General features: G+C 43.9%; 1 protein-coding gene across 4 annotated transcripts; it reads right to left on the bottom strand.

Annotated features, from left to right (window-relative positions):
- Window positions 1-6,717: 6,717 nt before the first annotated feature.
- LOC100284266 (uncharacterized) lies at window positions 6,718-21,524 on the bottom strand. 4 transcript variants are annotated; one of them, NM_001157161.3, is made up of 8 exons: window positions 21,274-21,453; window positions 20,281-20,304; window positions 9,973-10,078; window positions 9,437-9,505; window positions 8,275-8,768; window positions 7,864-8,125; window positions 7,273-7,481; window positions 6,718-7,169 (listed from the first exon to the last, which is right to left on the bottom strand). In NM_001157161.3, exons 1-8 carry the CDS (start codon window positions 21,276-21,278, stop codon window positions 7,103-7,105), a joined length of 1,236 nt encoding a protein of 411 aa, NP_001150633.1. In that variant the 5' UTR covers window positions 21,279-21,453; the 3' UTR covers window positions 6,718-7,102. The 4 variants fall into 4 exon arrangements, with proteins under 4 accessions (NP_001150633.1, XP_035820713.1, XP_023157296.1 ...); XM_023301528.2 differs by having other exon boundaries at window positions 6,791-7,169; window positions 8,275-8,790; window positions 21,274-21,519; XM_035964820.1 differs by lacking the exon at window positions 9,973-10,078 and having other exon boundaries at window positions 6,769-7,169; window positions 21,274-21,524.
- Between the last annotated feature and the right edge of the window lie 1,434 nt (window positions 21,525-22,958).

Genomic DNA, 22,958 nt, shown 5'->3' with positions numbered 1-22,958 from the left:
TATCTACAATCTCCCATATACTAGGATGGAGAGAAAATAGGTGACTACGCATTTTGTGGCTCCAAAATCCGTAGTCCTCCCCATCAAAGTGTGGGGGCTTGCCGAGTGGAATGGAAAGCAAATGTGAATTTGAGCTTTGCGGAATACGAGAGTAGTCAAAGGAAAAGTTAGAATTAACCGGTTTCCTTTGCTCGTAGTCGTTGTGGTCGTCGTCCTTTTGGGAAGAAGTAGACTCATCACTGTCGTCGTAGTAGACGATCTCCTTGATGCGCCTCGTCTTCTTCTTCTTCCCTTCCTTTCGTCTATGACCCGAGCCGGAGTCGGTAGGCTTGTCATCTTTGAGCTCATTGACGAAGGACTCCTTCTCCTTATCGTTGATCACGATTCCCTTCCCCTTAGGATCCATCTCTTCGGGCGGCTAGTCCCTTTCTTGAAGAGAACGGCTCTGATACCAATTGAGAGCACCTAGAGGGGGGGTGAATAGGTGATCCTGTAAAACTTAAACTTATAGCTACAAAAACTTGTTAAGAGTTAGAGTAATAATGCCAAGTGGCTAGAGAAGGTCTTGCACAATACGATAACCACAAAAGATCAAACACAGAGAAGACACAGTGGTTTATCCCGTGGTTCGGCCAAGCACAAATACTTGCCTACTCCACGTTGTGGCGTCCCAACGGACGAGAGTTGCACTCAACTCCTCTCAAGTGATCCAATGATCAACTTGAATACCACAGTGTTATGCTTTTCTTTTCTTATCCCGTTTGCGAGGAATCTCCACAACTTGGAGCCTCTCGCCCTTACACTTTTAATGTTCACAAAGAATCACGGAGTAAGGAAGGGGATGAGCAACACACACAAGACTTCAAAAGATCAGAGCAACAGCACGCACACAAGTCGCAACAAGAGCTCGCAACACAACTCAAAGAGTTCACAACTCCACAAGAGCTCTATATGCTATCACAATGAAACAAATGCGCGAGATTGATGTCTTGGTGCTTAGGAGTGTTGTAGGAATGCTTGGTGTCCTCCTCCATGCGCATAGGGGTCCCTTTTATAGCCCCAAGGCAGCTAGGAGCCGTTGAGAACACATCTGGAAGGCTATCCTTGCCTTCTGTCGTCGGGCGCACCGGACAGTCCGGTGCACACCGGACAGTGTCCGGTGCCCGATTCCTTTCCTTAAATGGCGAAGCCGACCGTTGCCGACCGTTGCAGATCTGGCGCACCGGACAGTCCGGTGCACACCGGACAGTCCGGTGCTTCCTTCCGACCGTTGGCCAGACCACGTGTCGCGCGCAGATTCCGCGGCCGACCGTTGGCTCGGCCGACCGTTGGCTCACCGGACAGTCCGGTGCACACCGGACAGTCCGGTGAATTTTAGTCGTACGCCGTCAGCAAATTCCCGAGAGCGGGCTCTTCGGCCAAGGGAGCCTGGCGCACCGGACACTGTCCGGTGCACCACCGGACAGTCCGGTGCCCCAGACCGAAACAGCCCCTTGGCTGTACACAGCCAAGTCTTCTCTTATCTTCTTCTATCTGTTTCTAACACTTAGACAAATATATTAGTACACAAAACCAATGTACTAGGACTTAGAAACATACCTTTGTTGTAGATTTGCACTTTGTTCATTCATGGGCATTGGTTCACATCTAAGCACTTGTGTTGACACTTAATCACCAAAATACTTAGAAATGGGCCAAGGGCACATTTCCCTTTCACATCTTTTTAACCACCCATCAACACATGGTGCCTGTACACAATCCGGACACCTTGCTGCTGCCATTAAGCCACTTCTTCTCTGATCAGAGCCTTTGTAGTGTTGTCGGAGTCATCCAACACTTGGACCAAGAAGTTGGATTTCGGCCAGTCAAGGTTGCACACGGTCGCAACTGATTGTTGATATATCTAAACAAACCCATCAGCAAACCAATTGTCAAAAAAATGAAAGGTAGGTGACTAAAAATTGTTTATTTAGAGAGAGAGAGAGACAACACCAACATCCTCATTGTACATTGGTATCTAGACAAGTGTCATGGGGTAGTATCAGGCATCTAGGTCCTTCGCATCAGGCAATGTCAGGGACTTTTGTTTGGGCTTGATGCACTTGATGCAGATGTAGAAGTAGCCAAGGCACAGGCTGAGGAAGAGCACAACACAGACATGGTGAGGAACTGTATCCCGACGCAACATAGGCGGCACAAAAGTGCAACTAAGAGGCGTACAATGACTCAAGGCAGAGGGCGAGCGTAGAGGCAGTGAGGTCCCAACAGTTGAAGTATGTGGTGACCTCGATGGCAGGAGGAGCAGGGAGACGATGAGGAAGGCCTTGATGAAGTTGTAGAACCTAGAGCGCACCAGGGGGCTCTCGCCGGCAGCGACTACCATGCTAGCCTCGCGTGTAGGTCCTCTCCACGGCCACCCTGTGCCTGGCCACACCGCCCAGCGCGACGACGGCGGAGGCTAGCGAGGCGAGGCACCCGGCGATTACTATAAAGTATTATGCAATACTATAAGAATAGCCATGATTATTGCTTAGAAAATAGTGATCAAACAATCTGTCAATATTATAGAAAGAAAAAACAGAATTGCCATATGCAATGAATTGTGTTTCAACATATTACTTGTACAACAACGAATGCATTGAAACAAAACAGGGTAAGGCCAGCCAATACAATCACACCATGGTTTCATCATACATAGTTTTACAGGAAAACAAAGACATGTCAGTGTTAGTCTGATCACATACACAAGAAAACTGCTAATACTTGACAAAATAATTGACATTTTGTGGCTCCCCTTTGCCATCATTTTTTTGAGTTAGCATGTTTGAGAGCTATCTAACGTAGAAAAAGCATGTCAAATAAGTAGTGGCCTATTATAGCGCAAGACAGTAGTGAGCAGCATAATTGCTCATACAGACATACTCAACTTTCATTAGGCTATTACTGAAAATGAGAAGGCCAACCTTCAAGAATTTGATATCTAGGCATAGTAAAAGTGGTAACTGGAATAGTAATATGGTATTTGGTATGATGTATCTAATTTAGATCATCTTTTTTTACTTCTAGGTACTAATTTAAACCAATGTGACTCTATTCTTTAGTCCTATTTTTTGTTTTCTCCTTGCTAATAATTTTATTTATTCTCAAGCTAAATAACACATACATTTCCGAGTGTAAGGATTTCATAGATAAAATGAGCATAATTCCTAATTCTTATGCTGGTTTACACATGTGCATAACAGATGTCCATTGTGTGAGTACGCAAGTGGATCTGAACTTGTAAAAAACAAATGAGTAAAGCACGGAGACGGACCTAGGGATCCGTGTCCAGGAAAAGAGGGAGAGATGGGATTCGTCATCTATAGGAGTTTTGAATGCATTTCCCTCGGTATATATATTCAGGCAAAGAGAACAAAAAACTCTTGGAGTATTCTGATGCCACTTCTGAGTTCATTACTGAACCTACTGCACTTACATTGGAGATGTTGGTGAATTGTACGATGAGGAGGCCAGAGGGCAGCACGACCTAGGGGCTGAGGCAACGATAGTGTGGTCCAAAGATCGAGTCCATGGAACAAGAGCTTCTTGTAGCTAATCAGGCCACTGCACATCGAGAAGCAACAATTAGGGAGCTTCAATATGAAACAAAAAGAAAGGAAACTGAGATTGAGAGATTAAATGAATTGACGATATTAGGTTGGTTTGCAGCACAAGAGTTAAATGAATTGACACAAATGACATTCAAGAATAAGATGATATCAAGAATACAATCAATGACTTCAAACAAGTGATGTATTTAGCTAGATGTTGTGTGTTCTGAACTAATAGCTTCGAAAGTGGCTTTGACCTTCTCGCGCAAACAAGTAGAAGATCAGGCGACACAGTTGATTAACCAAGTGTAGGAACTCGCAGACTAAAAAGCACTGGATATTTCTCAAGGAAAGTCAAATGGGCTCAGTACTGTAAAATCTTGTTGTAGTGAACTTGAATCTTTAAATTAAACTAGAACTCCATTCACGTATAGAAATATGCTACCTTCATCCTTCGAGCATGATTACAATTGAACTCTAGTTCTTACCCTTCGACGGAGGAGAATCCTGCAGCAGGGAGTGAGAACACACACTCATCTGAAGATATGAACTACAGTACAGGTTGTGCAATTTTCAGTCCATGTCATCATCGGCTTGATCGAATCAGCAACCTTTCGTTCAAACACAATTACAATTGAACTCTAGTTCTTACCCTTTGATGGAGGAAAGAAAATGAAATAGATTTATTATCTTGCTTTTTCAAAGAAGAAATATTTATCATAACAAATATACTCCGTGTTCCAATAGATGTCTGTTCATTCCAATCCCAATTTAACAAAGAACCGGTAAATACACTTAAAAACATATTTATCAAAAAACAGGGAACATATACAACAAAACCATGCCATGATGTTAAATGGCATTCTTTTTATTGCCAAAAGAACCAGAATTTTTAATTAGATAATTTCAAGCCATGTGAAGTCTTAAAATAGCTTATATGAAATCTTAAACCATCACTAATATGTAATATGTTGAATTAAGGGGATGACAATGTTTAATAGATAGAAAGCACACACAGAAGAGAAACTAATCTGTAAGGATAATATTAAGAAGATCCACATTCCATCAAAACTATGAAATATGTGCCAAAATGAACATATCTCCACAAAATTAATGATTTCCATCCAATAAACATCACCTGCAGATTTGTTCTCCTGGATGACGACAAGAATATGGCTAGGGCTTGATTGTGTAGATGGCTTGGTGCTTATCTCTTTCCTGCAAAATTGGATATTTAGATAAACATACACAATAGGAGCAGAAATATGAACTCCAATATTATCAGACGATGCATTGGAGGCGGTTGCTAGAAACGTCGCGGCGTTGGTTGGGACGCGAGGAGGGCATGCGCTTGAGTAGTAGATGCAGAGTTCGACGCCGCGAGATGATCGGAGTCGGGCGAGGGTTGGGCGGCGTGCTAGCGGCTGGGAGCAGAGGGAGTGCGGGGTGGGGGAGGGGGGCACGCAGGCGCGACGGGGCTGGGCAGGAGGGGTCGCTAGCAATGAAGGGGGATTAGATGCGGTTCCTTTTCGCACGGGGAGAAAGAACTCGAATTTCAACGACACCACCTTCTCGGAGAGGTTGTGCACCTCGGCAGCGCGGCTCCGCTTGCTGCCGCCGCCGGACCCCCCGCGCGTCCGCTCTGGCGGTGGCTCGGGCTCCGACCCGCCCGCGTCGCTGTCCCTAAGCTCGTCGGCGTCCTCCCCGTAGTCCACCTGCTGGTCGTGGTCCAGCGCTGCCGGGAACGCCGCCACCCCGCCGAACATCTAGCGCCGCACCTCATCCTCCTCCTCGAGCTGCCGTCGTTGCTATTGAAGCTGCTGGTGCTGTAGGAGTGCCATCGCCCTCGCGCCTCCAACCTCCGGGGCAGGGACAGGGGCCGAGCGGCGGGATCGGACGGCTGGCGGCGGTGAAATCGGGGAAGGAAGAAAGAGGGTCGCGATGAATTTGGGTTCGAGCGGCAGGATCGGGGATGGGATCGGGCGGAGATCGAACGGTTGGAACTGCAGAACAATGGAATGGACGATGGTAGAATGGCAGAACGGCAGGAGGCAGACTACTCTTACACTCTTAATAAGTAGTATAGATATAGATTTGACGGTTGCAAGCAGTACGGTTCATTATTTGGCGTTTGGTTTCACTGATATTGGAAATCTGATTTTAAAAATATATTACGGATCCAAACACGGCTCATTCTTTGGCATGGATTCTGTACGCCGAGAAACGATATCCTATAATTAAGTGCATGCTACTTCTTATGTTCTTTATCTTAAGGTCAAGAAGATTTGTCCTAAATCAATGTTTTGAAACTTTGATCAACAAATATTTATAAAAATAATTATTTTTAAATTACAAAAATTATATATTATGGTAGATGTTTTAATAATAAATCTAATAGTTTCATTTTTATTTAGTGAATACTTATGAATATTGTTATTAATAATCAAAGTTGAAAATGTTTGATTTAAGGTATACATCTGTGATTTTATGATATGGAACGGAGAGTATAATTTATGCGATGACGTGCACACTACAGATTCCATAATATGTAGAAACCAAACACGACCTACGCATTAGATTGTGCGTATGGCTAAAATTTGAGGTGTCTTGTTTGTTCTGCCCGTACCTTTGCCAATCAGCCATCATCATCGCTTATTCGCTTGGCTAAAATTTGAGGAATTTTCTCAATTCGTTAAAAACGAAACGAGCCTAAAATTCTATATTGTTTTGTTATCATTTTTTAATTCTAGCCGTTATAACTTTCTGGTTTGCCGGTACGTAGGCAATAGGCCAGACATAAACAACAAAAACATTACGGCCTCCTTTGGAAAGGAAAACACAAAAAAAAAAGAGAATTCAATTACTATGAAAAGTTTTTCTACGATAGCTTTTGAAACAAAAATTAAATCCTACCAAATTCTTTAAATTTTCTATAGAATAGTATCCCCCATAGTGATTTTAAAATAAGCATGAGATCTGTATATTTCCTTTCGTTTGTCTTACATTTTTATGATTTAAATACATGTTTTATGACTTTGTTATAGTTTTCTATAGGACTCCAATGACAGACATTTTAATCCTGTGTTTTTTCTAATCCTACGTTTTGAGAATCCTATGGATTCCAAAGGAGCCCTACTTAGGCTGCTCTAAATTACGGCAGACAGGGAGAGTCCTTACATTCGTAACATTTCAATATTCCATTTGCCAGAAATGACATTTGTAGCATTCTGCAGCTTATGAATAATCCAGTAATTGTACAATACCGACAGTAAACTGACGTCCCATTATAAATCCTTTCAGTAATGATAACAAAAGTTTCAACAAATGCTCGACACAAAGTTTTAACAGCAACATATTATAGCACTCTGCAGCCGGGATCCATGTGGCTAAACATCATAACATAAAGTTCTCGGCAGTAAGAGGCAGCAGCAATAATTCCTCCACAAACTTCTAACTTCAGAAATATAAAGTAACACTTAGGCCAGCATTCGGCCGTTCTCCAAATCAAAAACTTATTCTTCCTCCTCAGCCTCCTCGAGCCATTTGACAAACGGCTCCAGAGCTTTCACGAAAGATTGCCTGTCATTATATCAAAATCCATTAGAAACCGATAGAAATACCATGCATGCATGCTTAATTGCTAAGTACATCTCATTTATCGGCAGAAGTTTTGTGTTGTTACCTGCCCTTCTGGTTTGAACCTTTACGGAACCAAAGCAGGACAGTATCTTCAGCTAGGACATCTTGGTCATACAGTGTTCTTATGATTTCAGGAAACAGCTTCATCAGCTTAGCATCCTCATAGCACTGTGTCTGTACTTTGTATATAAGTTCCAGTTCGAGTCTGCCACTCGTGCAAAAAGCATTCAAAAGCTCAGCCCATGCTTTCACCTGAGTACAAACGGAGAGAAAATTGAACAAATCTTTATAGAGCTCCACATCATAGGACAAAATAGAAAACACCCATTGGAATCCTCTTGAATTTTCAAATCCTTTTACTTGGAATGTATCACGCTAAAAACACAAAGCTCATAAACTTAAATGTCAAAAATGCTATAACACAAACACATTAAACCATAACTAAACTAAACAAACACCACAAGTATCTTAGGTAAAAATCAAAATTTTCAAGTTTCGTATTCATAATCTTAAGATAACATGTTAAGTAAAGCTTAAGGTGCCAAAACAAGCAATGTAAGGCATTCGAGTTTATGTTAGGCATTCAATGTCCAGTTCTTGGCCTTGGAAACAAACCAAAACTTCAACACGTTACCTGCCGAAGTGCTGCATTAGAATTCTGTTGCTGGTTCTTCCCAGACCACTGAACAGCCTCCATGAGCACATCCCACAACATGCGAATGACCTCTAGATCAGGAAATTTAGCATCCTTAACTTGCTGTTTGACAGTCTCAATCACTTCAGGTATTGCAGCCTCATCATTGATCATAGTGGTCAGTGTTGACTTTATCTCTTTAAGTTTAACTTCAAACATCTTCTTTTCATTGTACTCAACAAGGCTAGTCAGACCTTCTTTGCTGAGAGCCATGCACAAATAATAATATTAGCAAAAAGATAAATAAAATCCATAGCTTTACAAAGTTACACATGAAGGCATAATGGAACTGAACCCACAGATTCAACAGTACATTCTATGCTTCAAAATAGGGGGGGAGAAAGATCTTACATGAAATGCTCAGATAAAGCCTCAGAGGATCTCTTAGCTGATGGAAAAAAGTCCAACAGATTGTCCTCCATTTTTCCTTTCTTCAAAAGCGCAATCAAATCATCCAAGGTGTTTTCCTTCAGGTACTCCTTGAAAAACTCAGTTATGAATGAAAGTACTATCCCTTTGGCAACCAGATTATCCTTGAGCAATGGCTGGAACACTGTCTCCGGAGGAAGCCCTGACAGCTTTTGAGAAAATGCAAGGGCTGTGAATATGGCGAGTTTCTTCCTCTCATTTTCCTCAAAGAACTCCAAGGATTGGAGGAATTTGCGCATAACATTTTCAAGATTTTTTATTAAGAAAGGCCTCCTGCGCAATGTTTTCTGGATATAGAGTACGAAAGGCAAAATTGTTTCACGCTGTGCCACACAATCTAACATAGAATAAGGGTGGCGGTCTCCTTCTTCAGGTTTTACAGTGCCAGGCTGAGTGCGTCCTCCAACAAAAACCACCTGCATTTTCACAAACATGAGTCTGTAGTGCATGACATCAGATCCAGAAGTTCTAGAAGGAAAAATGGTGATGATACAACTTAGATTGTAAATCCCAATGAATACCTCATGCACAAATGGGAAACCCAAAAAAACTGTATCCAACAACTTGGAACAGCTAGCAAAAAATTTCTATACATGACCATACCCGAATGGCACCATGAAAACATAACATTATCAAATTCCCTATTCATTTTTTGGTTAAAACATGCACCAAGGTGAACAGATTTTGAAATGCAGATAGTTATCTTTACAAAAACCCAAAATAAATACAACTGAAATTCCATCCGAAGGTAACAAATGCAAAATAACACTAATAAAAAAACTTGAACTGCAGGGATCAGACAGCCCCAGTCATTTTGCTAGAAAGAATATCTCATGCAGGTCGAACAAACCTCAAACCTTTGCCCCACCCATACACAGCAGCACTGTAGCCCTACGAGGACAATGATCTAAGCCAGGCCTGAATGTGACTAGATCCACCTAACCAACCTAAGTAGAGACCCATTCACAAATAACACTATTAAAACTTGCAACATACAACAAGAGTAAAAGCTAAAAGAAGCAACAAAACAACATATTGAGAATGAATGAGAATTTCAGTGTATATATTGTTCCACTGGCCGTACCTCAAAAAAGGTGTCACCGTAACGTGAGAAGTTGAGGTCGGAAGACTCAATACTTTTGGCGACGAGTTCCTGGTAACAAAAAATTGAGAATGGCATAAAACTGCATCAATGAAACAAGTAAAAGAAAAATATCAAACAGTTCTCGGTCAGTTTGGATCCTGATAGCTATTACTATCATACAACACATGTGCTAGGAGCTGTTTGCACAGCTCCAGATCCAAGATTTTTTGGAGCCGCTCATTACTAGCTCCAAATTCTTGGAGCTGGAGGACATGGGCAAATTAAAGGTATTTGGTTCAACAATTTTATTCTTTTTGATTAAGCATATATGCTTAAACCACTTTCTTTTATTCTTAAAACTCCAAATCCTGCATGCACAGCTGGACATACCCCATGCAAAGCATAATTGATTTATCCAGCTTAATAGGAATCTAACTATATATCACATCAAGGATATTTCATAAATCTAAATGCATACATCTCAATGACAGAAATAACATATGAAATGCAAATGGTACACCCACAGAAGGCCTAACCAGATCTCCACCATTATCCAGATAAATCTGGACAATTGCATCAGAGAATGATGCAGGGTCCAAAGGAGCTGCAATGTTCCGCTTGCGGGTCTTAATCCGCGTGCCTCTGCAATAATAATTGCAGAAAACAAGGTGAATTACCTGAACATGCAATACTGCCATGCAAACTCTGCAAATAAGTTTTACCATTATATAGTATAAACATGAACATTCTGTGTTATGACCAAGTACCAAAAAAACCTAAGTCTAGGCTTATGTTATGACCTGTATACCTTATGCACACCAGAAAATGGGTCAGGTAGGTGTTGTGCTCAAATTACAATAGGCGTAAATAGTATCCATTTAGGAAATATAATTATTTATTCGTTAGGAAGGAAAGTCTAAGTCAATAAAGACTCCTCATTTAGGAAATAGAATTATTTGTTAAGGAGAGTCCAAATCGATAAGGACTCCCCTAGTTCGCTTGGGAAAACAAGTCCTCTAGGGACTATAAAATATAGAGGCCATGTAACCAGATGAAGGGAAGCAAGGCAATTATCTGCACCAGGCTTCAAGAGCTGCCCATGTGTTCTATCCCCTCATTAAGTCATTATTGTGCCGCCGATCTACACCCTAACCACCATGGAGCCTTCTCAAAATCGAAGGTTCCTAAATACTTCATCCCCGACGGTACAGCGGGTCGTTCAGCTGGCGTTGTAGGGAGTGCCACCAACCCTCAACACCATAAGAGAAGCCCTCTCCAAGGTCGTCCAGCAGTTGACTCCAAGGTGGTGGCCAAGCAACCCAACTATCCAGTCGTCTCTATTAAATTGCATGCACCAACCAGTACAACATAAAAGCTTAAGCTGATAAAGAGGTGAGTAATTCACTTGTATTCTAACACTCCCCCTCACGTGGAGACCCTCTCAGGCCTCAGACATGAAATACAAGCGAGTAACAATTATTTCACCTAATTGCATTAACAAGGAATTGAACTCGAGACATCTGGCTTTGATGGTGCATTAAGTTGCATGCACCAACCAGCTTAACCCAAAAACTAAAGCTCATGAAGAGAGGTGGGCAATTCACTTGTATTCTAACAATCTCCCTCCACACCATCACTAGCATTCGAACAGAGGAGACCATAAGCTCCTCGCACTCCTCGATATCGACTCGATCCACAACTTTAACAATGACGGGTTATGCGTCGCATCGAGCTGAAGATAAGTGACTGCAACCTACAAGTCACGATGGCTAATGGAGACCATGTAGCTTTCATCAACGTGGCTCGCAATGTGGCAGTGCACATTGACAGGGAGGACTTTATTATCAGTTGGTTTGGCATCAACCTAGGCGATTTTGACCATGTCTTAGGTGTCGACTACCTCCATAGCCTTGGCCCTATTTTGTGACACTTATGAGGATCTTTGCATGTCCTTCCAACAAAGTGACCGACGTGTCTTCTAGAAGGGGTTGGGCTCCCCTCGCAGCGACATTCAAGAGCCGACTCTCTGCGCCTTATTTGTGAACCCTACAAGACCCCTGTTGGACCGCCTCCTCTAGCATTAAAGAGTGATTTTAGATGAGCCCCATGAACTTCCCTTGGCACACCCCTACGACCACCAAATCCACTTGTTTCCAGGCATGACGCCAATAGTTATACACCCTTACCGCTACCCACATCTTTAGAAGGTCAAGCTCAAGAGGCAATGTGCTACCATGCAAGAACAAGATACCATTTGCACTAGTACTTCCCCATTCTCGACACTGATGCTTCTTGTCAAAAAGGCAAACGGATCCTAGCACTTTTGCATCAACTATCGGGCGTTGAATGACAAAACATCCAAGGATAAGTTCTCGATTCCTGCAATGGACAAGCACTTGGATGAGCTTCATGGCGCCAAGTTCTTCACCAACCTGAATTTACGGTCCAACTACCACCAGATCCGAATGCACATGTGGAATGTTAAAAAGATGACGTTTTGCATGCACCATAGGCACTTTGGGTTCCTCATCGTGCCAACGACATTCCAGACGCTCATGAACGACATCCTCTTGCCCTTCCTCCACAAGTTTGTGCTTGTATTCTTAGACGACATCCTGATCTACAACTCGCGTGGTCCAAGCACTTGCAACACATGTCTCATCTTCAACACCCTACGCACCCACAGCCTCTTCCTCAAGCGGTCCAAGTGCACCTTTGGTGCACCCTTGATCGCCTATCTCGGCCATGTCATCTCCACCAACAGTGCCACGATGGACACCGATAAAGTGGATATCGAAGCGTCTTGGGCAGAACCTTGGTCACCGTAGGGTGTGCGTGGCTTCCTAAGCTTGGTCAGCTACTACAGAAAGTTCATCCAAAACTTCGACACATTCACCACTCCACACTCGCCTGTTGCACAAAGGAGTGTTCGCATGAACGTGGGAGGCTGTCAAGGCCTTCGTGATGCTCAAGCACGCCCTCTCCTCTAGTCTAGTGTTGCAGATGTCAAACTTCAACAAGCATTACATCGTCGACTACGAAGCATCGGGAGCAGGTTTTGGTGCCCACCATGGGGTTGAGCCCCTGGCCTTCTTTAGTCGACCCTTTGTCGCCCGCCACAAGCTAGTGACATACAAGCATGAACTCATCGTGCTTGGTCCAAGTCGTACGATATTGGCAACCGTATCATTGGTGTCATCGATTCATCATCCTCACTAAGATTGTCTCAAGTAGGTAGTGTACAATAGGGGATGCGAAACTGTAGATGACTATTTGTCACTGTTTGCAGAGTGTAGTTTGAAATAGGGGATGTGATAGGGGATGGGATAAAGGGTCTGTTGGAGATAGCTTAAGGACTACAACATGAAGTTCCTCGACCAACGGTTGTCCACTGTGCCCCAACACCAAGTGATCAACAAGTTGTTCGGCTTCGACTTTGCGTTGGAGTACCGCCTAGGGCGCCTCAACTCGGCAGCCAACAGCTTTTCTCGTCATGACTCTAGACTCATATGTTTCAACCACTAACCTCAAGTTGAAACTTGTACATATTGAGCTACTCGCCCTAACAGTGCCCTCATTCTGCCTTCTTGAGAAATTTGCACCACCACATAAGCTGACGTAGAAGCTGGTCACATTCAACGACAGCTGCTGGAGGCTTCCCTTGCCCCCACCCTTGGGGTAACTCGCATGCCAAGGCATAGGACACCACATGACGTAGAAGTTGGTCACATTCAACGACAGATGCTGGAGGCTTCCCTTGCCCCCACCCTTGGGGTAACTCGCATGCCAAGGCGTAGGACACCACATACACCAACTCTCATGGCAATTGCAATAGCCCCCATAACACCTACACTAGCCCCTGAGGTACATGTTGCCTCGACCCTCAAAGCACACGACATATCAGTCCCAGGAGAACCACTTGCCCTAGCCTGGTCCACCACTGTCTAGGCGTCTACTGACGGCTTCCTTCTCTAGGCAAGCGCATCTTCATGCCGGCACAGCTCGATTTGTGTCATCGAGTGGTTGCATTGACCCATTCTGCTAGCCACGAAGGGATTGAAAAAACCCTTCCACGTCTACGCAGGGACATCTATATCCCTGGCGACCAAGTATTCATCTGTGACTTTGTTCACGTGTATGTCATGTGTCAACACAACAAGACGCCGACCCTACAAGCGACTAGGGCTGGGCAAAAAACCCGTAACCCGAAACCCGAACCCGAAATACCCGAAACCCGAATTTTGTTCCGGAATTTCGGGTAGCAACTTGCAAAACCCCAATTTAGTTCAGGTAATTCGGGTATCACAATCGGGTACCCGAAATACCCGAATTACCCGAACTTTCATGTGTCATGTACTCATGTCATGCTTAATTATTAATTTGTACATTTATAATTATGTGTATGTGCATAACTTGTGATTGTAGATTGCTTGTGTTTTATATGTCCATGTATATCATTATTCAAACTATATTTTTATACTAATTTGATAGGGTGTATGTGTTTTTATGAAGCCGACACAATAGTTTGGGTAGTTCGGGAATACCCGAACCCGAAATTTCGGGTACCCGAATTTTCGGGTGTTGCAAAACCCGTTGTAATTTCGGGTATCGATTCTCAAAACCCGAAATTTTGAAAACCCGAATTACCCGACCCAAAATTTTCGAGTAACCCAAATAGGGATGAAAGCGGTAATCTGAACTGTTAGGACAAATTTAATATTTTAAAATAAATATATATAAAATTTGATATTGATATTTTCTTATGTTATCAAGCACATTAGTACAAATATGAATAAAATATTACATAAATTGTTTTATATATTATTTGGTCCCTACAACATAAATAGTTGAAAAATTTACCGAATTTATTTCCGAATCCATACCGAAGTTTATATCTATTATTTGAGAAAATGTAGGATGAATTTAAGGTTTATCATTTATGAATCTTTACAAGTTGGATGTTAAAAACAAGAATACAAAATTGTATTATGGATTCTATATCCTATTTATTCACAATCAAAGAAAAACGACTAAAAAACTGATTACCGAATAAATACCGTTTCCGACCGTTTTCATCCCTAAACCCGAACGCCCACCCCTACAAGCGACTGATCTACTACAGCCAGTCGATGTATCATCTTAGGTGTGAGCAAACATCTTGATGGATTTCTTTAAGGGCCTACACAAGGTGCATGAAAAGTCTATCATCTTCATCGACGTTGACCATTTCTCCAAATATGTGGTGTCTTTCAAAGACAGAGATTCGCTAAGCACCGACACCTCATCCTAGGATTCCTTCAGCTCGTTTCTCTTGCGCTCCAGCTCCTCCATGGTGAAACGATGACTCCTCTCCAAAGTGGTAAGAGAACTAGAAGCATCCCAATACAACTTGTCAAGATTATTTCGATAGGCAAGAAGTTTCTGCATCTCCTGCGGATGGGAGAACCTTTGATGATAAGCAACCTGAAGCTCCTAGCGAGTTACCTCATGAGTTTTCTTCTCCAAGTCAAACTTTGACTGCAGGGAGGAGTTCATGACACAAGCACCAACAAGAAACTTGGTTACTTGATCAAGCTCCGATTGGTTTCAGGCACATCTCTTCTCAGCATCAGAGCATCGTTGAGTCAAAGCTGAAGAAACGACTAGCAACCATCAACAATATGAACAAAAAGGAAAGTCAGCAAGTAGCAACAAGAAACTCACCATCATTAGCAAACTTCATATCGTCTACTTGCTTTTGAAGAGAAAGAGGATTCCACCGTGACAAGGAGGATATTTGCTCAGGTACCGGAACACCATGCGCCTCCAGTTGAGCAGCCAACAGAACTCGTTACAACAGCATCATCAACCCGGGGCATCGGCGATCCAGCATGGACGTCCATTGAAGCAACATAAGGAGAACCAGCCGGAGCACCCTCGGGGGCTGGAAGACCCTCAGGATCTAAAGTACCAGGGCAGACTAGCAGTCTTACCTCTGGCCCAGCCAGCAAACTAGCAGAAGACACTTCGTCCAGGCATTCTATACGGACGTTGACAACTCTGATTTCAGGCAATTTGAGCAAAAGGTTCTCAGGAATGGCATCTTCCAGCACACTAACGATAGCAGACAAAGTCAAACCTCGGATACCCATCATCTCCACGGAAGCAAGACTCGAGGTATCACCACAAGCCTTAGATCACCGTTCTCGACGGACCAAGGGGAGCACTTCTTCTTCATCATCCCCCTCCACCACATACCTACCAGACCTCACACCACTCCCACCTTCCACGACATCCTCCAGACCAGCACCCACCATATTATCATCAAGGTTCGGTGCGACCGGGTCAGTCACTGTTGCAGGTCCGACGAACGACGAAGTCTTTTCTTTTTTTTCTTCTTCACCTCTGTGGACTCAGCCTGAGAGTCTGTTTGACACTATCGCTTGTGTCGTGCAACCTCAGAGTTACCAATTTTCTTCCCTCCTCCGCTCGATCGCTCAGGAGCCCCACTCCCCGACTCAAGTCACGTTGATTCAGACGATTCCCCAGCAAGCATGCCAAGAACAGCGTCGATCTCAGAATCATTAGCAGCTGGTTGTATGAAGAAATGAGTATGTTTTCTTCTTCGGGCAAATCTCAGTGCACAGCAAGTATAGCCTCTATTTCATCTGGGGAAAGTCACACTCTACGGCCTGGATTCCCACCCTCCCCTCACGGATGGGTGGGTTGGACACAAACTCAGAAAAAGGACTCTACAATAAAATAGCACAATGAGCACAGAGCATATAGAAATTTGACAAGAACAGAATCCAGACAGTCATAACTTACCACCAGGGGAAGATTCCAGGCAGAATAAGAACGAGGAGCTACAGCATTCACAACAACACCTCTCAGCAACATCTCAACCCGTTTCAAAACATTTTCCTCTGGCATATGCTTGTTTGTCACTCGAGAAGGGTCTCTCACCCTATAGTATACAGATAGGCAGGATGAACTCTATCCTTTAAAGATCGAATATTCTTGAAAACGAAATCAATGACTACAGCCTCAACAATCAAACCTCTATCCTTCAAACTAGTGACCTCGGCTAACAGGATCCTGACTTATGCAACCTCAGAGTCCGTTGGGGTTCTATCCAACATGACACCCGGACAACAGGCTGCCTTCCATAGCGAGCAGGCAGAGACTTGTTGTGATTCTCCATGATGAACCATTCGAAGTGACATCCCTTGATGCTATCCTTCAAGGGAATGTCGAGATATTCAACCTTCCTACCCCGACGGAGATCAAGACTGGCGCCACCAACCACTTGATGTCCCCCCCCCCCGCCATTCCGAGTTTACAGTGGTACAAGTACTTCCACAACAGCGGGACCTCTATCAACTAGAACCCAGTAAGTGATCGCATTAAAACCCCTAGCTAAATGTCATCCAACAGGGCCTCTATCGGCTCAGACTCAGTCGGCCAGATTTCAGTCGGCTAGGCCTCAGCCAACACAGGTTCAATTGGGCAAATCTCAGTCAGATACAATAAACTAGAGTTTTCTAAAGGCATGTTATGAAGATCTTTGAGTTGATTAGTACTCAAATCAATTCAAAGTTCGGGGGCTACACCCATTGGGTGCACAGACAAGGACAAAAAGAAAATGTTGAACTCAAAAGCAGATCATGAAGACCTTTGAGTTGATTGATACTCAAATCGTATCAAAACTCAGGCAGGAATGGAACAAAACTGCTTTCGAAAAGCTTAGAAGAAACAAAGGACATCATTCCTCCTCAAAGTCTCAAGCCAACTACTCTCAAAAAGTTGGCTTGAGCCACGAGAGCTTGTGGGGGATAGATATCCCTCGGGTCCTCAAGAACACACTAAAACATATCGCGGGCCGCCTGATGGGCCTCCCATTGGGTCGTCCTATGGGACAGGTCAGCGGGATATAGCCGGGTTAGGCAAGCCTGATCCAAGACGACAAAGGCCGACGCTCGAGTTAGGCGCTACTGAAACACTGATACCTCGAGAGCTGCAGTTGCAACTTGCAAGCAGCTGAAGAGTTATGCATTCGGCGATAACTCGAGCGAGAAGGTGATCAAGACTCCAGATATATAAGACTGCAAGCTCCGACAAAGGAGATAAGTGAAGTAGATAGTGATCATAACTTGTAAAGGGGTGACTCTCTGGTCGTGTATATAACGCCGAGGGGAAACCCCTACAAAAATATATCATCTCATATCATCTCACCCCATCCTCATCAACAGCAGCTGAGCCATCACAAAGCTCGTTTGTAATCCCCATACTCCAGAAATCGAGACCTAGCCACAACAGAAAGTAGGGTGTTACGCAATTCAAAGCGGCTCGGACCTGTATAAATCCACGAGCAATACCGACGTGCCTCTGCACATACTATCGAGTCGCAAGCAACGACGATGTCCTATCCAAAAGCATCGTGTGGGTAACCTCGTTGTGTGCAGTCGGGTCACAAACACCGACAGTTGTTTGTACACCCAATGGGTGCGCCCAATGGGTGTGTATGTTGTCTTGTCCCAAAATAGTAATCTGACACGACAGGGGGCAATAATGCGCCTGAGCGGTTGGTATTACTCCTCCCCGATGTCGTGTTACGCCAATGGGTGTCAATGACCTACTCCTTTTCTTGGAAATTTACGCGACTATTGAAGTCCTCGCGACTGTTCACCGTACGGGCGAGAGCCGAAGGGTCATCCCTTGGCCTCTTTAAATAAACCACCTGCTTGCGACAGTCTTATTCACTCGCTCTGGTTTCTCTTCTCGTTCTTACTTCTCCACTATCAAAACCACAATGGCCCCAAGAGCAGCAAAGGCAAGTGTGGCCAGAAGGATGGGAAGCGTAAGCGCCCCCCGACTCCCCTTTCAGAGCACTTCAGCGACTCCAAGTTCTCGAAGGAGCAGTTCTCCTCAGAGGTCGAGGAGTCTCCGCCACCAGTCCCCCTTTCGCTGTCGTCCGATTGCTTGGACGACTCAATGGGGTTATCGACAACAGAGAGGGTCTATGTTCGATCCGTCGAGCGAGCAGGGCTCGAGGTATCGGACAACTCGAAGGAGGAAGACTCCGAGGAGGAGGGCGATGGCGGCAGCGACGAGGGCGGCAGCGGCGGCAATGGGAGCGGCAAGGGCAGCGGCGGCGCAAGCGGCGACGACACTGGCTATGACGACGACGACAAGGGCGGCAATGGCACTCAGATGGAGGCAATGGAGTTCCTACAATGTGACCGAGATGCTTACCTAGAGAAAATTTGTTAAGGTCTTCTCAAGGCTTAGTCCTACACCAAGCAGTACTATAATGACCACCATCGCAAGCTTGAATTCAAAGTAGGCGATTGGGTGTGGCTCTACCTTCTCCATTGCCTGATGCATTCATTAGAGCCCCAACCAAAGGGCAAACTTGGGCCTTGCTATGCAGGGCCTTCCAAGTACTGGAGCGAATTGGGCAAGTGGCCTACCACCGCCTCCACCTCCAAGCCAGCACCCATCTCCATGGCATGTTCCACATCAAGCTGTTCAAACCGTCCTACGAGGATCCTCCGACGACTACGCCATACATGCCACCAGTTCAGGATGGTCGGTTGTTGCATGCTCCAAGTGTTACACACCCAATTACGTTGTGGTGTCTAGCATGTGCTTGTATAGTGGCAGGGCCTGACCAGCATTGACGCTACTTGGGAGCCACTGCACGATTTCACAAACCGATACCGAGACGTTAAGCTTGAGGACAAGTTGTTTGAAGAAGTGAGAAGAGATGTTATGACCTGTATATCTTATGCACGCTAGAAAACAAGTCATGCATGTATTGGGCTCAAATTACAATAGACGTAAATAGTATCTAATTAGGAAATAGAGTTGTTTGTGAGGAAAGGAGAGTCTAAATCGATAAGGACTCCTTGTTTAGGAAATATAATTATTTGTTAGGAAAGGAGATTCCAAATCGATAATAACTCATGTAGTTTGCTTGGTAAAACAAGTCCTCTAGGGGCTATAAATATAGGGAAGCAAGGCAATTATCTTTGTCAGTCTTCAAGAGCTACCCACATGTTCTATCCCCTCATTATAGTGTCGATCTACACCCTAGCCACCACAACACCTCAAAATTGGAGGTTCCAACCCTGACCCCAAATCTCACATCCCTACACACTTCGCAACTGTGACAGGGTCACATGAACATTTTTGTGTTATGACCAAGTACAAAAAAAACTAAGTCTAGACTTATGGTAAGAACAATTTGATGGAAGTATAACCAAAAAAAGTGCACTAAAGACGAACCCCATGGTAGAAAGAAGTGAAAAATAGCAAAGAAAGGTAATATTGACGGCAAGCATAATAGTACTCATTGGTAGCAGGAACTGCAAGTGTAACAGTGACAGACAAATTCCATGTCCAAATAAAAAAACTTAGCAAGTTAAACTGAAAGTTTGAACAAAAGGTGGTCTCAACATAGCAAGGACAGTCCACGGAATGCTGCAATTGCATCTATTGCAGCAATACCAATAATCACAATATTAATGTAATATATTAATAGCATATGCACAATAATTAACACAAAAATGTGTTCATAAAATTGCAGGAGTCATGCATTGCATATGCAGAACAATTAACACAAAATGTGTTAAGAAAATTATTGAAGTCACGCCTTTAGACAATACTGTGCATGCCATTCCATTCAACAGTTTGAAAAAAGAAGCATATCTAAACAGGGACCTCAGTTGGAAAATCACTAACTCATGGGAACATTTGACCAAACAGAAATGAATATTAACATGTCCAACTTGTTTAAGACCAACATGGAAACTGCAGTCACATTTCAGTAATCAATAATCATATAAGCACAAGAGTCTTACCCAAGAGTGGGCTTCTCCTTCGAGCTGCACAGGAAACAAGAGAATAGAAGTTAAAACACATACCATGGACAGCCTCCTAAAAAGAAAACTCGGTTTACTAATAAATAATGACAACTATATGCTACTGTTATCAAAACTAATTCAGTTCGTTTGTCGACTTATAAGACTAACAAATGAGTTCATTACAAATCGCGTTTTAACAAACTTTTTTATTTTCCTGTACCACACTGAAGAAAATCTGTAACATCAAACTGCCACATGATACTCTCAACTCAACATTCCAAATCCTTTGGAAGAAATTGAATGATATTCAATGGCATCCACTTTTTAACCAATTCTTCAAGATTGAATTGCATTTTATTAGCAGACCAGTAAACCATGCAAAATTAGAAGATCATGCACTTCATCGGATCGATGTAAAAAACAACAAACTGTCAGCAAAAGGAAATGAGCTTCGAGAGATCTTATTGCAAGGCATCGAGGAACCAACACTACTGGCAAAACAGTTTGTTAACCCAGGGTCTCAAAAAACCTACATCAAGCCACCGTAATCTACCCAAAACAAAAGCTCAAATCATCGCGAACCTAGCAAGCTGCAATACCACCAGCTCGATCCAACGACCGTAACGCCGAATCCGCTCAAAACCCTAACTTCCGACAACCCAAATTCACCACGTAAGCTACAGGAACCATCACCATGAACCCCATCGAACCGACCCTCGCACCAAATCCACTCAAAACCCTAACTTCCGACAACCTAAAACCATCACCTAAGCTCCATGAACCATCACCATGGACCCCACCCAACCGACCCTCGCAGTCTCGCACTGAATCCACTCAAAACCCTAACTTCTAGCAACAAAATCCACCACCGAAGGTCCCATCAAACAAAAATCCAGTTCCCCATCGATCGAACTGCCGCGACGGGCTCTATAGATCCGCTAGGCACGGCGCTACGAGAAGCAGAATCGAAGATCCAGAGCTGATCCGTACCTCATAAACAACGATCTGGCGCGGAGAGGACAAGAGTGTCGCTTGCTTGGGGCTTCTTCGGGGAGAAGGTTGGAGCTTGCGGCCGCCGCGGCGAAAAAGGAGAAAGCTGCGGCTAAAACCTAGCTTATGGGTGCGGTACGAAGGGGCGAGGCCGTGGCACGGGAGGGGAGGGCAAAATATGAGTCTCATCAACCGAATAAAGAGGAGTTGGCGAGGAACGAGTGGTCGGGATCGGGCCGATCCGGTGGATTTCTTTGATCTCTCTACTCTTCCCTATATCACAAAATATAATTAGTTTTAGTGGGTGTTTAAATATATCAGAGCTAAGCTAGAAATATACTAATAGAATTAGTTAGCTAATAAATAGTTAGCTAACTAATAGCTAATTGAGAGCATAAATGGTAAATAGGTGATCTATAAAAATCAAGTCTAAACAACACATACTTGATTTATAATAAATATTAGTGAGATCAAAACCAAGGTGTTATGAATAGAGAGGGAGAGAACTCTTCACTTGATTGTTCCTTTGGAATATATATTGAACTTAAGAATAATAGCGCAAGTCAATATATGAGAACTCTATGGAAGAAAAACAATCGCACTAAAGAAAACCACAAGAGACACGGTGATTGTATCTCGTGGTTCAGCCAAAGTCTACTCCACGTTGTGGTGACCTCCTTTGGTTAAGGATTGCAGTCAATCCCTTTCAGGTGATCCAATTATCAAACTTGATTACCACGGTTTTCTTCCTTTATCTCAAGTATTTCATTTGTGAGAAATCTACACAAGTTGAAGTCTTTCACCCTTACAAGATTGATCACAATAGCCACAAAAGTAAGGGAGGGAATAGAAACACACGCAAGAGCTAGAGTCGCAGCAACGATACGCACACAAGTCAAGAAACGAACACACAACACAGCGCAGCAGAGTCACAACTCAGAAAAGTGCTCAAATCTCAAACACAATGATCTGAATGTGTGTTTGCAAAGTCTAGGCGTTGTAGAATGTTCAATGAAGGCTTGGTGTACTGCTCCATGCGCCTAGGGGTCCATTTATAGCCCCAAAGCAGCTAGAAGACGTTGGAGCTCCATTTGGCAGGCCATTATTGCCTTTTGTCCGTGGGCGCACCGGACCATGAATAGTGCACGATTTCCTTCCTTTTCTGGTGAAGCCGACCGTTGCAGCCGCCGGCCCCCGTGGCACACCGGACTGTCCGGTGCGACCTGGTGACCGTTGGTGAAGTCCATGTGTCGCCCGCTAATTGCGCGGTCGACCTTTGGAGAGGGCGCGGCTGCCACACCGGACAGTCCGATAAATTATAGCCGCGACTCCCCCAACTTTTCCCAAGAGTAGCCAGTTCGCCGAGTGCGCCAGCCTGAGCACCAGACATTGTCCGGTGCACATCGGACAGTCCGGTGCGCAATAGGCTGGTGCAGATTTGGCTGGACTTGGCTCAAATTCTCCAATCCGATTTCTCTCGATTTGACAAGGTTCCTAGCACTTAATATAATATGTTAGTACCAAAAACAATTTACTAAGGCTATAATCATACCTTGCTTTTTCATTTGCATCTCTTGGACACTTAACACAAAACAATACGTGTTGAGCATCTAATCACCAAAACATTTATAGAAATGGCTTAAGGACATATTTCCCTTTCAATCTCCCCCTTTTTGGTGATTTAT

Source organism: Zea mays, chromosome 2, assembly GCF_902167145.1.
Source record: "Zea mays cultivar B73 chromosome 2, Zm-B73-REFERENCE-NAM-5.0, whole genome shotgun sequence".
Classification (NCBI taxonomy): domain Eukaryota; kingdom Viridiplantae; phylum Streptophyta; class Magnoliopsida; order Poales; family Poaceae; genus Zea; species Zea mays.
The sequence above is the reverse complement of the archived record's forward strand: the minus strand, read 5'-3'. Positions and strand labels throughout refer to the sequence as shown.

Coding starts and splice junctions, on each gene's coding strand:
- LOC100284266 (XM_035964820.1), bottom strand. CDS start 21,462: ATGAGACTCATATTTTGCCCTCCCCTCCCGTGCCACGGCCTCGCCCCT. Junction 8,126..8,274: donor GCTTTATCTGAGCATTTCAT/GTAAGATCTTTC, acceptor CATGGCTCTCAG/CAAAGAAGGTCTGACTAGCC. Junction 7,482..7,863: donor CTAATGCAGCACTTCGGCAG/GTAACGTGTTGA, acceptor GTTTGTACTCAG/GTGAAAGCATGGGCTGAGCT.